General features: G+C 49.9%; 2 protein-coding genes across 2 annotated transcripts in view; one reads left to right on the top strand and one right to left on the bottom strand.

The window, feature by feature from the left end:
* LOC139057647 (nucleolar and coiled-body phosphoprotein 1-like) overlaps positions 1–7,960 on the bottom strand; it is a 33,753-nt gene extending 25,793 nt beyond the window's left edge. The window contains exon 1 of the mRNA XM_070536251.1: positions 6,379–7,960. Coding sequence (XP_070392352.1) covers positions 6,379–7,904 — 1,526 coding nt within the window. The 5' untranslated portion in view covers positions 7,905–7,960. The remainder of the gene's footprint in view (positions 1–6,378) is intronic.
* A 1,900-nt stretch (positions 7,961–9,860) lies between these two features.
* LOC139057779 (uncharacterized) lies at positions 9,861–12,901 on the top strand. Its single transcript, XM_070536536.1, has 3 exons — positions 9,861–10,551; positions 10,582–10,645; positions 12,671–12,901. The coding sequence occupies exons 1-3, from the start codon at positions 9,896–9,898 to the stop codon at positions 12,899–12,901; spliced, it is 951 nt and encodes a 316-aa protein (XP_070392637.1). The 5' UTR covers positions 9,861–9,895.
* Positions 12,902–16,850: the final 3,949 nt, after the last annotated feature.

The raw sequence follows: 16,850 nt of genomic DNA on the forward strand, positions 1-16,850 counted from the left end.
CGCTCCCGCTGAACGCATTGAAATACTTTTTGCCGCAAAGTATTTCTAAAATAACGTATTTTAATTTCAAGTGCATTTCTCGACTTTGATAAGAAGTGGTTCAGGGCCCTTTTAACACCAATTTCCACAAGCGCGGAATCCGCTGAAATTTGCGCAAGAGCCGGGGGACGCGTCCAAGGCATCGAGGAGTGTGGACGCACTCGCATCACGCTCCGCAATTTCCATGTTTTTCGTGTGGTCCAGTTCTTCGAACCTACGAAAAGTGCACCTCATCGTTTCCGGGAAGTCAAGCGGCAGCCAGGGAGGCCAGAATTTTGGCCCTTGGACCATTTTTCACGGAAATACCACGAAGGGATTGCTACCTCCACAAGTGAGCCATTGTAAGCCTACCGACGAGTAGCGAGCGGCGGCAGCCGCGACGCCGGCTGCGACTCCGCCGCGACGCCGACGCTGATGGCGTCTCAAACTCCAGCGCGTTGTGCGAAAAGCGGTTCAGCGGGAAGAGCCTCGACCAGCCATGATTCCAACACCGAAGAGCACATGGATTGCACGGACATCCGACCGCACCAGGCGATGACCACCGACGCAGAGATAAGCCCATCACCGTCCACCGTCAACAGCGGTGAGAATACGACCGACAAACGCATTCAAGACGCCCAAGAGGGATGGACCACAGTTGTGTCCGTCAGGGAAAGAAAAATGCAACGGAGAGAACGTGCGCAGGAGCACCGGAAGAACGAATCTCCAAAGAACGCAGACAAGCCAAGATTTCGCCCGCGACGCAACGGGAAGAAACTACCACCCTTACCAAAGGACGATTTCAAGCTCATTGTGAGACCGCATCAAGGACTCCCGCTTCGAGCAATTACAACTCCCGTGATGGCCCGTGCTATCATAGAGGCTTGCAATGAAAAGATCCAAGGTGAGCAGTTTCTGCTACGTATTAAGCCTGGATCGAACATTGTAATTGTTTCAACCCCAGAAAAGGAAGTCGCAAACACATTGCGCCAGATTACATCACTCAAGATAAATGGAAAACCCCATGCGGTGAAAGCGTATGTAGCTCTGGGGGACGGAGCAGTTCGGGGGGTAATCCACGGACTCACCCCACATACGCCCTCAGACGTCCTTAAATCGAAAATCAGGGTGCGCACGCTAAACGTGGAAGTCGCTCACGCACGAATGCTGGGGGACACTAAGAGTGCCGTCATTGTATTCTTCGGAAACGTAGTACCAAGATATGTGTACTACGAGGGAGGCGAAATGGCCTGCTATCCGTATCGAAATACAGTGCAAGTCTGCAAAACATGTCAAAGGGTGGGTCACAGAACTGATGTGTGCCCACAACCGGAACTGTGTGTGTGTAGGATTTGTGGAACGGAAGATCCTGCAGACGGACACGAATGTAACCCGAAGTGTGCCTCGTGCGGTGAAGCCCACCTAACGGGGGACCGAAGCTGCAGAAAGCGTCTAAAACAGGTTCGCCGACCAGAACCGTCGTCAGGACGCCAACAATGGAAGCCATCAAAGGAATGCAGCCTCAAGCGTAAACAAAGGTGGTTCGAATCGGAGGAAGAAGAGCACGGATATACCACGGAAGGATCTATTCCCTTCGACCAGGAAAATTTCCCGGAAGTACATCGTCAAGAAACCGGGCGGGGACCAGAGAAGTCCAAGATGAAGAAGGCAACACCTCAACACCCTCAGTCCAGGGAAACCATTGGCCAACCACAAATGGCGGCACCAAAGGTAAGCTGGGCGCAAGTTGCAGCTCCCACTGCACAACATCATACGAATCACAAATCGGTCGCGGATCAGAAACTTATAGAAGAAAATAGATCACTAAAAGCTAGTCTGGCAGAACTGAAGAAAGAGATGGCTGCCCTTAAGCAAACAATGCACGACCTCGCAAACAAAACAAACGAAGCGTCTACAACACAGGTTAGTAAACCCACACCAACACCAGAAGAGCCCATAGGAAAGCAGCTGGAAACAATCACACATCAAGTACAGATGATGTTCGCAGAACTGCGTGCTCTTAAGAGACACGTAGACGACTCCCTAAGCTGCATCAAAGTAACCACACGAAAACGCCTTAATGATAGCCCAGGAGCTCCTACCCGTCGTCCTAAAGTGATAGAGACGACGGATAGCGATAGTACCATTCATGGCTGACACGACACACAGAAACATTGAAAACCTTGAGGTATGGCAATGGAATTGCCGTACATTACGTAACAAACATGCTGCCCTTGCACAATATATACAGTCAGCGCCAGTCCTACCCGACATTATATGCCTACAAGAAATTGGGCAAATTACACAAAAACTAAAAGGATACGAGACGTATTCCAATCCTGATTATCCTAGGGTCGCCAGCTTTGCGAGAAAAGACCTGGCCCTCAGCGTCACGTATATGCCACAGCACGACACACAGCATCAAATACTAACGGTGTGGCCATGCAAAAGGAATAAAGCCAAGACTGTAATCGTAAATATATACAGTCCTCCTCGAGAGCGAGCACCATGCTTCGATACCCTACTAAGTCATGCAATATCAGACATGGAGCGAAAATACAAGCTGCTAGTGGTTGGTGACTTCAATGCACCACACTCCGCCTGGGGTTACAACAAAGACTCAGTGAAGGGGAAATCACTAGTTGAGACGACAGATCGATACGGGTTAGAACTCATTACAATACCGGGGTGTTACACACGTTTAGGCAATAGTGTAGCGGCGGATACAACCCCAGATCTAGCTTTCTCGAGCCATCCAGGGGAGACGCGGTGGACAAATTTGGAGGAAAATTTGGGCAGTGACCATAACATTGTCTCGATAGGTATCAATTCCCCCAAAATCCGTCGCTCCATAGGGAGGGCTTGCATTACAGACTGGACTGTATATCGAGATAAACAAGAGCAGCTCATGTTCACAGAAGATATTGAAACCTGGGTGGAGCAAATACGCGAAACGCACGAAAGCGCAACGAGGGAGATTGCTACAACATCGGATATAACAGCGGTAGACAGCCGCCTCATACACTTATGGGAAGCACGCAGAAGCCTGACGAGACGATGGAAAAGACAAAGATTAAATAGAAAGCTCAAAATACGTATAGCTCAACTAACACAGGAGGCTAATGCTTATGCACAAACACTAGAAAACAATAATTGGCGCCAATTTTGTGAATCTCTACAAGGAACCTTACACACAAAAAATACATGGGCCATTTTGAGAAGCATGATAGATCCTGCAAGTACAAAAACAGCGACGAACCGAGATCTGCGATTACTTGAATGCGAATTTCAAGACGCTGACACCCATCTCCTAGACACACTAGAAGACATGTATATAGGAGCAATTTCCATGCAAAACCATGATACTCCCACATATTTAGGAGAGAACAATGAGGAACTAGATGCCTCTATATCGGTGGCAGAGGTTTTTGCGGCAGCGCAAACTTTCAAGAAAAATACGGCACCTGGACCGGACAAAATAACAAACGCCATGATTCGCAATCTTAGCCTCAATGCTTTAACAGGGCTAACAGATCTTTTTAACAAACATGTATGGACTGAAGGAGGTCAAATCCCACAGGCATGGAAGCATGCAGAGATAATTCTAATACCGAAGCCAGGGAAACCTAGGGACATAAAAAACCTCCGACCCATATCCCTTACCTCATGTCTGGGTAAACTCTTTGAGAAGGTTATACAGATGAGACTCACTAGGTACATAGAAAACAGCAACCTTTTCCCGGAAACTATGTTCGGCTTTAGACAGCATATGTCGGTACAGGACGTGTTTCTCCTACTGAAAGAAGAAGTATTAAACACAGAGAGAGGAAATGCAGACAGATTCATAGTGGCATTAGATATCAAAAAAGCTTTCGATACCATCTCGCACGAAAGCATTTTAACGGAACTATCGAACATGAACTGCGGACAGCGCACTTATGAATACATAAAATCCTTTCTAGACAACCGCACCGCCACGATAGGGCTAGGATCCACCCGCTCAGATGTTCTACAGACCCCCAAAAGAGGAACGCCGCAAGGTTCAATTCTTTCACCGCTGCTCTTCAATATAGGGATGAAAGGACTAGCGGTGAAACTACAACGGATCCCAAACTTAGGACATGCGATTTACGCGGACGACGTAACTCTCTGGACCGCAAAGGGATCTTTAGGGGAACGTCAGGAAACCCTCCAGAAGGCAATTAGCATTGTTGAGGATCATGTAACAAAAGCTGGCATGAATTGCGCCCCGGAGAAGTCCGAACTAATCCGAGTAAGAGCGCCTTATACACGAAAGGACGATAGACTTCCGATAAAGCTTGCTCTGGGCGGTCAAATAATACAGGAGGTATCTAAAGCTCGAATACTCGGACTATGGATACAGGAAAATGGAGCAGTAGGGCACACGATCGCAAATCTCCGGAAAACGGTTAACAGCGTGTCTAGGATGATAAATAGAGTAGCAAGAAACAGAAAAGGCTTCAAGGAGGAAGAGACGATAAGGCTCGTACAGGCATTTATCATAAGCCGTGTAACCTTTGGCCTTCCTTTCCAAAAAGTATCAAACTCAGAGATAACTAAAATAAACACCCTTATACGCTCAGCTTATAAGGCGGCGCTTGGTCTACCGCTCTGCACTAGCACGACCCTTTTTAATGCAATGGGTATTAACAACACATTTGAAGAACTCGTGGCTGCAACACTGATTGCACAACGAGAAAGGCTCAATTCCACGAAGCAAGGTCGAACACTTCTTTGTCGATTAGGGTATCCCCTCAGACCGGCACATTGTAACGACCAAACAGAACTCCTCCCACCGGACATACGAGCCCAGATCTCTGTGTCCCCAATCCCTAAAAACATGAGCGAGAAATACCACAGACAACGGCGCCTTGCACGGGCCAGGACACTCGAACGCAGGTTCGGTAGAAATCCGGAGGTTTATTACACGGACGCGTGCAAACAGGATAGCAAAACTTTCACTGTGGTAGCCACAAACGCACAAACTACTATTTCCGCAACAGTCAGAACAGGGTCGGTGGCCACAGCAGAGGCTACTGCGGTGGCTCTGGCTATACGTGACGCTGAAAATAGAGCACGTTCTGCGGTAATACTAACCGACTCGCAGTCGGCATGTCGCCTTTTCATGGCAGGCACCCTGCCCAAACTCACCATCAAAATCCTAGGAAGAAATCTCACGGAACACCACGCTATTACGTGGTGTCCGGCGCACGCCGGAGTGACGGGTAACGAGAGGGCGGACCGCCTCGCTCGAGAATATAGCATCCGAGCGACGGAACGCACTCTCGTAGAATCCCCGATCACAGCAAAAGATATCTTAGAGGCACAGAGACGAGGAAGGCAACAATATAGCTTTCCAGACACATCCTTGGACTCAGCGCAAATGCGGGACTGGCGCCGACTACAAACCCGTACATACCCACACCTACTCCTACTACACCACATACACCCCACCCGGTATCCCAACACTTGCCCTTGGTGCGGAGGGCGACCATCTCTTGACCATATCACATGGTCGTGCCAGAGTCGGCCACAAGAAATCCAATCACCCCTTATGGGGCAAAACTCCAACAGTAGGCAGTGGGAGGTGTGGCTAGCCAGCACGGTGCGGGAGGACCAATTGGCCCTTCTCGACCAAGCCCGGCGTGCCGCGATCGCCAGTGGGGCCCTGGACTGAGGGACCCACCCACTGGACCTGACTGTGATTTTTTTTTCTTTTTTTTTAAATAAAAGTTTTATGCTACTACTACTACTGCGCAAGAGCCCAAAGGAGGCAAGGTTGAGTTATTGCTCAATTTGTAATATGGCGTAATCATCCCTTATTCTTAAAACGCACTCGCCCTCTACAAACAAAAACTAAATCGTGTACGACGTATACTTGGCATAGAAAGACGTCCGACAATTAACACCCGCTTCACACGGCCTTACGTAGCTTTTAGGGAGACCACACCCCTCCCCCTATACACTGATGGCGAAAAATATTAGAGTACTTCACTGGCACTTATTAAAGTCTTTGAGCGATGAAGCAATGTGAGTGCGGATCGCTCTGGAAAGTGATTACCAATTCAATCATTACTATATTTTTTAACTCATGTAACATCATTTTTCGGTATGCCAGAAGAACTTGTGAGCAAGTTCGATTTTCTTTGTTGTGGAATGCCGTATATGGACTTTGAGGGGTCACAGCTCGAAATTTCCCTTTATAGTTTCCCCCTGACGACCATAACGCATAAATGTATTATCAGAACAAGCTGTCGTGGATGTACAATCATTTGTGACTCAAACCTCCATAGCATATCGCCGAGCAAACGAATCAGAATCAAATCTCATGCGCCTTACAGTGCACGCCAGTAAGGTTGGTTTGCCCAGAAGCCAGGTAGCCGAAGCTCCATGCGCTGGTAGACTGCATCGACCCCGTGGCGTGCTCGGTACGGGGACGACGCCGGACGCCTGGACTCCACGTAGCGGTACTGGGTGGCCGAGGCGCCGCGCGCTAGTCCGACGATGACGGGCGCCGATTCAGATTCCACTTCGACAACTTCCCTGATCACCGTCTCGATGACGTCGTCCTGAGGTCGCGGGTCCTTGTCGTCGGAGGAGTTCCTCCCATGCTTGTCGCGATTTTTCAGACGGCGCGTTGTGGTCACAGTTTTCTTAACGGCTCCTCCGCTGGTAACGTTACCGGCCACCGAAGTCGAATCCTTGCTTCCACCGGCGTCACTTCGATCGTCTGCGGCCTCCTGCACTTCTCCTGTTGTAGTCTCCTCGACGAGCTGCCTAGAACGCGGTGTGCTGTCGCTGTCTTGAACACATCGTGTAGTCGTCGTCGTCGTCGTCTTCTTGACGACTCCACGCGAGCGCTGTTGAGCCGGCGTCACAGCGCCATATTTGCCAATTTGGAAAGTCTGCATCGCGCCATAGTAACTTGGGGGAGCGTTCCTGTCGCACAGACTGCATGATGACGGCGAGAACAGGAGGTGTATGGGCGGCTCGGCCGGTGCCGTCTGCGCTTCTTCTGGGTTCGTCTGCACCGCTTTGTTCCCTCTGGAATGGCCCCGTTTCTTGCGCTGCTTTTTGCCCTCGTGGCTCTTCGCGGTAATCTTGTTGTAGGTTATGGAGTGCTTCTTCTCCTGCGTCTTGGGCGCCTTCGCGTCCGCTTCACCGTTCACCGCTGCAGCCGTCTTCTCCTGAATATTTACCTCTGGTGCTGGCAACGACGTCGCGGGGGAAGTTGTCTGCTTTTTTTTAGCCCCACCTTTGTTTTTTTCCTTTGTCACGCTTTCCTGCGAGGGCTGTGCTTGCTTCATTCTTTTAGCCTTGGTTTCGATATGTGCTGCCAAAAAAAGAGTACTTTGAGCGCTTTCAAACCGGCTGTCGTCGTCATCTTCCGGGGCGGCCTTTGAACCGTCGTCCTTAGGCTCCTTTGGCCGACCCGATTCCCTCGGATCGCGACTAATGAGAGTTTTGTCTGCCCTGTCTGCCTTCACGTCGGTCGTTGTCGCACCGCCTTTCTCGACAGCAGCGCCCGAAGGCCCGCGTGCAGTGCTCGGTTCAGCGACGAGCGGCCGCTTCCCGGTGCCGTCCTCTTTCGCATCGGCCTTCGATGCCGCGTCACTACCCTGTACGGAACTGCGTCCCTTCGAGGACTTAGCGCTGCTACTCGCCTTAGAGAGGGACGCGAGCTGATGCGGCTTCTTGGTGCCGTTAGCCCTAGCACCGGCCTTAGACGCAGCACCGCTACTCTGTACGGCGCTCGAAGCCTTCGACGCCTTAGGGCTGCCACTTGCCTTCGAGTGCGATTCGGGGAGAGGATTCTTGTCGTGCCTCTTGCCGCTGGAAGGCCTCCTGCTGTCCGTAGACTTCATACTCCGGCGAAAGGAGGAGGCCTGTGAAAAGAAGCGCTGCTGCTTCAGCGCGCTTGCAGGGCTTCTTCCTCTTCTTTTACATCGAAGCGGTGTGCAGTTCCACCGGCACAGTCAGTTTAGTCAACTCTAAATCCAATATTTTGGAGGAGGCAGTTGCTTCTGCGGTGCTCTAATCACCGGAAGGTAGATGATGGCGCTACAGTGGAAGTGCAGATCTACTTCGCTGGTTCTGCCTATTTAAGCGTTCTAACTTCTCAACCTAATCCAGATGTATTCTTACTGCAAGAAACTTGGTTATCTCCTGAAAAACTATTTTGTTTGCGTAATTTCGGATCCTTTCACCTAGATCACCTGTCTATAGGTGAGGGCTTGTTAATTATAGTCTCAAGTAAGTTTCGCCACCGGGCAAATATATCATTCCAGCTGTGAAATTGTGTCGGTAGAAATTATTCTCTGTTGCTGTGGGTCTTTCTCGTTGCTTAATATACCGAGTGTTTCAGCGAACACTATCTTCTTTTCTTAATTGCCTATTGCAGATAGCATAATCCCACTCCATGAGCTGGTCTACTCGAAGAGCTGTACATAGACAAAAATTGAAACGCACGATTGACTAAGTAACGAAAAATCCCTAATTAAGTTTTTCATTAAGTATGTTATATGACACGTATTTCAATTTACAAATTATAGGCGGGGAGTTCGAGTTCGTGGGGTTCGGAGAGTTCGGGCGTGGAACCGCCACGGCAGAAGCACCGCCGTTCACTTTTTTTTTTTTTTTTGCTGCTTTTGCAGGCACATGGCATCTAAGCTTTGAAGCAGTCTTTTGGCGACGCCGTTTCATGTACGTCAACTACGAGTTCGCCATTTTGGTCTGGGATGTGCGTTGATGGATCAGCGAATGGAACTTCGTCTGCAGCTCACGACGACGAATAGACAAGCATAGCCTCTGACTTCGGCCTATGTACCGCGCCGATCAAGGAACACTGGTGCTGTGATCGCCATATCGTCAGCCCACAAATACCCGGATTTTGCAGTCACCCAGAGGGGCGTGGAACCGGCATGGCAGAAGCGGTGCCGTTCACGTTTTTCTTGCTGTTTTGCAGGTTAGCAATCCGAACTTGTATTGCTTTCGCACGCATTCTTATTTTTTTTTTGTCGGTTCCACCCCAAATGTTATTTGCTTGCTTGAAAACTCACTCGCAAGTGAAAGCTTATTCGCGTCATCACTTTCGATTGTCGCGTCGGATTTCGTTTTATCTGTTGCTGCTACTTTTAAGTGGCGACATTGAGCTTAACCCTGGCCCGACCACTGCCGAAACTCTGCAGAGGCTAAGGCCAAGTTGCAGGCAATAGAACTAACCCAAGTTGAAAGTAAACGCGCCATGAATGATCTCGCCACCCGCAAAGCGTCTATAGAATCCACAATATCTAGTATTGACCGGATTAACTGCGCAGTTAAAGAATGTAATAAACAATGTGAAGAACATCAGTGGATGCTGGTTCAGTTATGGCGAAGGTAGACCATCTGGAGAAGCAGAGCAGGGGTTGTAATTTGCTTTTTTTCGTTGTAGAGGATACAAAACCCAACGAGTGAACTGAGGACTCTGGAGAATGTGTAATTGACGGGTCTACATCAAAATTAGGTATCCAATCAGTGAAAATGGCAAATGCTCACAGGCTGGGCGAATTCAAGACTGGTAGCAATCGTCCTTTAATAGCGATTTTCGCTTCCAACGTTTCAAAGCAAAAGGTTTTAATAAGCGCTTATAAAGCTATAAAAGCAGCTCGCCACCGAAGACCTGCTTCACAAGCATTCAGCAGCAGCGGCACCGCAGGAGCTGCTATCCGGACCACGGTGGAAGAATAAATTTATTCTTCCACCGTGATCCGGACCCTAAAAAACTTCGCCCTAAATTGCAGGTTGGTCTGCATTTCTGTACTTTTTTTTTGGTAGCCGCTGCTGGTGACTGTTCGGTCTGTGACGATCGAAAAAAATGACTCACACATGTCTTACATGCAACGAAGAGCTTTCTGAGGATGCAGTGTTCCTAACGTGCTTGGAATGTCATTTTGTGTATCATATTGGCACATGTTCAGGGGTAAATGAAGCCGCATACAAAAAGAAAACAGAAAGTGCAAAAAAGGCTTGGAAATGCCCAACATGTAAAACATCTAAGGCTCGAAGCAACCAGAGCGGTAAGAAAACAAGCGAGGAACCGGAAGCAAATCTTGCCAGTGAAATTGCGGATATTCGCCTCGTGCTCACAGAAGTACTTAAGATTAAGTCAAAAATAGATGCACTAGGTGAGATAAAGGCCACTGTGGATGGTATTGAGCAGTTTATGCAAGAAATGGCCACAAAATACGACGAAGTTCTGTCAAAAATAAAACAGCAGGATGCAGACATGTCTGCCCTCGGAAAGCGAGTGGAAAAACTCGAGGCTCGGGTAACAGAACAAGAAAACCAGGAATTAAGACAACAAGTTAACGAACTAGAGCAGTACAGCAGACGTCAAAATTTAGAAATAGTTGGGCTTCCCTATCATGTTAATGAAAACTTGCTGGAAAAGCTTAATGTCTTGGCCACTGATCTCGAACTTCCACCCCTTTCCGAGGCAGATGTTGAGGCTGTTCATCGATTGCCCTCACGGTCTATCAATGACATTGAGGTCGGGGACAGTGCTAAGAAGGTTGGATCTGTTCTTGTTCGCTTCGTATCCCGTTCAACCAGCGACGCATGGCTTGCAAAAAAAAGGACAACTAAAGGAAACGAAATCTAAAATTTTCTTCAATGAAAACCTGACAGCACAAAACAAGACGCTCTTCTGGAAAATGAAGAAAATGGCGAAGGAAAAAGAGTATGTGTTTGCCTGGCTAAAGAATGGAAAAATGTTTGTTCGTCGCGGCCCCCGCAGCCGAGCTATCAGGATTAGGACGACAAACGATCTGGACAAGATACGTTGAGAAACGGGTGGTACGCGCATCGCAGTAACTGATAGCACTGATACCCTTGAAAATGACAGTCCCGTTCACATATTCTTATCATGATGCTGATTCATTCAAACATTCAAAGCACCTACGAGAAAAAAAAATTTTCCTTATTCCATCTCAATGCTCAAAGCCTTCGGAAGAAACAGGATTCTGTGGAAATCTTCCTAAATGAATTAGACCATAAATTTGAAATTTTAGCTTTCACTGAAACTTGGTTCACCAGCGATTATGATGTTATACAGTTTCCAGGATACAAATGCGTATCAATTTCAAGGAGGGATAAGAGAGGGGGAGGTGTGGCTATTTATATAATGAACTACCTAAATTATGTCACCATAGAAGAGTTTTGTATAATAAATCAACACTTTGAATGTCTCATGTTAAAGTGCGCTGGTACCGTACTTGGCGTTGTATATAGGCCGCCTTCTGGATCGCAAGCGCTAGGGTTCCATCTCGGCTCCTGCTCTCTTGACTGATTTTGGCAAGATTTTCGCCTCCAATCTCCATCATGTTGTGACCAACGCACGTCTAAGGGGAAGAGGATCACATCGATATCGGACTTTCTCCGGTGGGTGGCCTCTTCCATTTTATGAACGTTTTTGTGCTCGGCCTACGTCACCGCCTTTCTGGCCCTAACGACAAGCCTAGCCCGGCGTAGCGCCCATTGGCGTCACCAGGTGTAGCTGGAGCAAGAATTCTGAGATCTCAGTAACTATGCAAATGACGGTTGACGGGGAGGATCTTCCTCCTGAAGAATTTTCAGCAGAATTTGGATGGCAGTCGGCAGTTTCGAAGCGTATGTCCGCCAAGGCGGACTCTGCCAACCGGCCTGGCGGCGGCATATGGGGGAATAGGCGTAACGCTGGCGCGTTATTCAGAAGTCAGGAAAATGGAGATAAGCTCAAAAGCAAAATCATCAGGGCGTCACGGATGCCTCCCATGCCCAAGGAACATGCCAAAATTATCATACGGCCCCGCGGAGGGCTGAATATTGCCAAGACAGGACCGACCGTGATCGGCAAGGCGATCGTGGAAGCGGCGGGTCTTACCCCTACGCAAATAAGCTCGGACATCATTTGTCCTAACATACTACAAAACATTCTGGTGGCCAGCACGCCCAACCGAGACAACGCTTCAAAATACACAAAAATCAGGGCAATTCATGTGGCTGGAAGAATGTTTGAAGTCAGTGCATACGAGGCCGCCCCCCACACCACGTGTAAAGGGGTAATCAGACACATCGACCTCAACGACAGTCCATCGGACCTGGAACGTAACATCATCAACGAGAGAAACCCGCTGGCCTTGGCGGTCAAGAGAATTAAGAACACAGGCACAGTCATCATTGCTTTCGACGGACTCAAGGTTCCGAACTTCGTACGCTATGGCCCAGTCCTTGTGAAATGCTTTCTTTATCGCAAGCAAGTTGATATTTGCTACGCGTGCGGCAAACTCGGCCATCGTGCCGACGTTTGCCCGACTCCCGAAGAGTCCACCTGCAGAGGATGTGGGGCAGTCAACCCGGACGATCAACACCAGTGCACGCCAAAGTGTGGGTTGTGCGGGGGCCCACACCCTACGGCGGACAAAACGTGCAAGGAGCGATTCCGGATCCCGTACATCGTCAGAAGGAGGCGATGGGAGAGTGCGACGGTGGAAGCTTCAACAAGTGGGGCTTCATCAACACCACATAGCAGCGACATCAAAAATCATTTCGAGCAACTTCCACCGCAAGAGCCTAGGGGGCGCTCCCGATCCAGGGGACGCTCTGGCTCCAGAGAGAACCCACGGAGTCGCTCTCGATCCAGAGGGCGCTCTTGTTCCAGAACCAAGACCAGATCACGCTCCAGGGGTCGCTCCGGATCCCGGCGCCGAGGCAGTCAAGTCCGGTTCAGGTCCTGCTCGAGGTCCTGCTCCAGGGATCGCCGACCCGAGTGCTACCCAACTTGGGCCGACCGAGTTCGAGGAACGCCGGGAAAGGTAACGCGGGGCTCACCGCCAGAGCATGATAGAGGTAACAACAGACTAGCGCAACTTGAGCGTGAAAACGAGATGATGAAGAACACGATAGCTCGACTGATGACAGAAATTGCCGAAATTAAGAAGCGCAGTCAACCCGTCATGGCTGACAAGCAGCCAGCCACTCCCCAGCCAATGGAAGTCCCCATGGTTGAGAAGAGCGCTACGGATAAGCAACTGGCAGCTCCTCAGCCAATGGAAGTCCCCATAGTTGAGAAGAGCGCTACGGATAAGCAACCGGCAGCTCCTCAGCCAATGGAAGTCCCCATGGTTGAGGTGATCGATACAGAGAGGCCCGCTAAGAAGAGGGCAATCGCTAACGAGCAAGAAAGAGCACCAGGCAGGGCCAAATCGGAGATTCGCGAGTTGCTCTCCGCTCTAAGTGACAGCATAAAGCAGATAAATGAAAAGTTCTCGCTCTTCCACAGCAACATGGCGTCCATGGAGGAGCGCACTAATCAGCGGATCAGCAAAATTGAATCCTTCCTAGAAAACGTTGTAACACCTGTGCTGGTACCTAAAGCTCCTACACTCCCAGCAACAGCATCGACTAGTAACAGCTCGGGGGCGATCGGCCCTCCAAAGGTTAGCACAGCACCTCAAGAGCAATACGATGGCCACTCAAACTAGCTCATTCAGAATGTGGCAATGGAATTGCAGGGGTTTCCTTCCCAAGAGGGCTCCCCTGCAACAATATATTCGCTCACACGCAGAGAAGCCAAATGTTATCGTTTTACAAGAAACATTAACATCTAACGTCACGCTGTCTGGCTACAAGCCCGTAGCAAAACACGAAGAAGGACGGGGGATCGCCGTACTGATTAGCAACAAGCTGACCCACATCACTCACGACCTTAACATGACCGCAAGTAAAGTCGAATACATGATGATAGAGATAATTCCTAGCCCAACTAACCGCGAAAGTATATTCATCCTGAATGTCTACAGTAGTCCCAAAGCTCCAAGACAACGCTTCAAAGCCCTAATCACCAAGGCCACGCAACTAGCGCGCGACTCCCCTTTGATCATAGCTGGTGATTTCAACGCACCGTACCACACCTGGGGCTACCCATATAACACTAACAAGGGGGAGGAACTCTGGCGTGAGGCTATAAACCTAAACTTGATGCTAGTCACGGACCCAGCGTTCCCCACCAGATGCGGAACATCGTCGAGCCGTGACACGACACCGGATCTCACCTTTGTCAGGAGCAATGCAGCCGTCAAGTGGACGAACCTCGGGGTAGACTTTGGTAGCGACCATTATATCTTGGCCACGCACCTCCAAGTCGAGCAGAAGAGACAGCGTATGTTCCAGTACACAGACTGGGACAAATTTCGCAAAATTAGGGAAGAGCGAACGGAGAGTGTGGAGAAGCCTAGCCTCGAACAATGGGTTGTACAGGTTAGGCAGGACATCAAAGCTACCACCAAAGAGGTTTGTACCGATCTTCCAGTGGAAAAGATGGACAGCCGTCTGGCTCACCTGTTGGAGGCCAAGCAGTCGCTCCTCGCCAGGTGGAAAGGACAACGGCTGAACCGCCGGCTAAGAAAAAAGATATCGGAAGTCAACAGAACTATAGAGGAACACTGCAGAGCCCTCTCTAAACAACAATGGGATGAGGTGTGTAACTCGATCGACGGGCAGCTGCGCAACGGGGGCACCTGGAACCTCCTAAAGCATCTCCTCGACGAGACAAACACTAAAACCAACCAACGCAACACACTGGCGCGCACCCTACACATAGGAAAGCGAGAATATTCGAGCAATGAAATTTTATCCCAACTAGTGAAGAAGTACCTGTCAGTCGCATCGGGCCCTACACCACCTTGCCCTGACTACGAAGGCTCCGACAACCCTGAGCTCGACGCAGATTTTGGGATTGAGGAGATCAGGCAGGCGCTCCATGCCCTCAACGGCAGATCGGCTCCGGGTCCAGACAAGATCACAAACAAAGCTTTACGGAACCTGGACGAGAAGTCCATCGAATACCTAACGGACATCATTAACCAAACATGGAGCAGCGGTAAAGTCCCGGAAATGTGGAAATCGGCCAACACCATTCTCATTCCCAAGCCAGGCAAGCCGCCCAGCCTCGATAACCTCCGCCCAATTTCGCTCACATCGTGCGTGGGGAAGGTTGCTGAGCACGCAATCCTAAACAGGCTTTCACGCTACCTGGAGGACCACGACATTTACCCACACAACATGATCGGCTTCAGGGTCGGACTCTCGACGCAGGACGCGAAGAAGCTCATCAAGCATCACATTATTGACTGTAATACGCGGGACACGAGAGCCATACTAGGTCTAGATCTGGAAAAGGCCTTCGATAACGTTCTTCACTCGTTCGTTTTGAACACAATCTCGAGTCTTAACCTGGGGAAGCACTTTCATTCCTACACGAGATCTTTCCTGTCAAATAGAGAAGCCACACTTAAGATCGGGGACCTGACTTCAGACATGGTCAAGCTGGGGTCTAAGGGGACGCCACAAGGGGCAGTCATATCCCCAACCCTCTTTAACCTCGTCATGATTGGACTATCCCGGACACTCTCTGCTATCGATGGTATCAGTCATACCATATACGCAGATGACGTTACCATCTGGTGTACGGGAGGTAGTGACGGACAGGTAGAGACGGCCCTGCAAGAGGCGATTGATGCTACCGAGAGATACCTTGAGTCCACGGGCCTTCGGTGCTCACCGCACAAGTCGGAACTGCTACTTTATCGACCCAAGCGCAGAGGCCCGAAACCAAAGGGGTGGAAACCACTCGCCGAATGCGACATAAAACTGCGCACAAACGACGGAGGATATATTCCGAGGGTGGATGCTATCCGGATTCTCGGCATGATGGTAGAGTCGAATGGTTCAAACAACCAGACAGTGCTGCGACTCACTAAGAAGACGGACAATGCCATCAGACTAATCAGAAGAGTGGCCAACCGGCAGCAAGGCCTCGGAGAAGATAACCTCGTGAGATTGGTACATGCGTTCGTAATGTGTCATTTCACTTACGTCGCGGCTATGCACAACTGGCAAAGATCGGAGCGGGATAAGCTCAACGCATTAATCAGGAAGGCAATCAAGAGAGCTCTCGGCCTCCCCATATACACTCACACGGAACGCTTACTTCAACTTGGCATGCATAACACGCTAGAGGAAATAGCGGAAGCACAGGAGAGGGCCCAGTTCGTCAGGTTATCTACCACACAAGCTGGAAGACACATCTTACAGGAGCTGGGCGTTCCCCCCACAGTAATCAAAACAAAGTTCTGTAGCATCCCTCGAGATCAGCGGGACCGCATCATTGTCGCCCCGATCCCACGAAACGTCCATCCAGAGCACAACGTGGGAAGACGTCGGGCGCGCGCGAAGGCTCTCCTGGAAAAGGCTCGTGAACGGGCTTCGGAGAACAGTTTCGTAGACGCAGCGCGCTACGCCGACGGACAGGCCTTCGCTGTAGTTAGCGTAGATCATGAAAGGCAAATAACAAACGCAATCTCGATTCGGACGACGTCCTCTGAGATCGCAGAGCAGGCTGCAATAGCGATGGCCTTATTGGACGACAAGAGGACATCAGTCTACAGTGACTCCATATCAGCTGTTAGGGCATTTGCCAAAGGTACCATATCCGAGCTGGCCCTAAGGATACTAGGAAGCAAGGAGATCAAGCCACACACATTGATCTGGTTTCCAGCCCACATGGGACAGATCGAGGTTGCCCCGCCCAACCTGAACGAGTCGGCACACGGAGCTGCGCGAGGGATCATCAACCGCGTAGCTACCGGGCAGCCTGACGCTGGGGGTACTGACAATCGGGACTCTCCTTCATCCTACACCGAAATTACTCAGCACTTTTATTTGGCTCGGAGGATCTACCCCCTCCCACATTGCAAACTCAATAGACCTCAAGCTTTGACACTCAGGCTTCT

This window comes from Dermacentor albipictus, chromosome 3 (assembly GCF_038994185.2).
Source record: "Dermacentor albipictus isolate Rhodes 1998 colony chromosome 3, USDA_Dalb.pri_finalv2, whole genome shotgun sequence".
Taxonomy (NCBI): Eukaryota; Metazoa; Arthropoda; class Arachnida; order Ixodida; family Ixodidae; genus Dermacentor; species Dermacentor albipictus.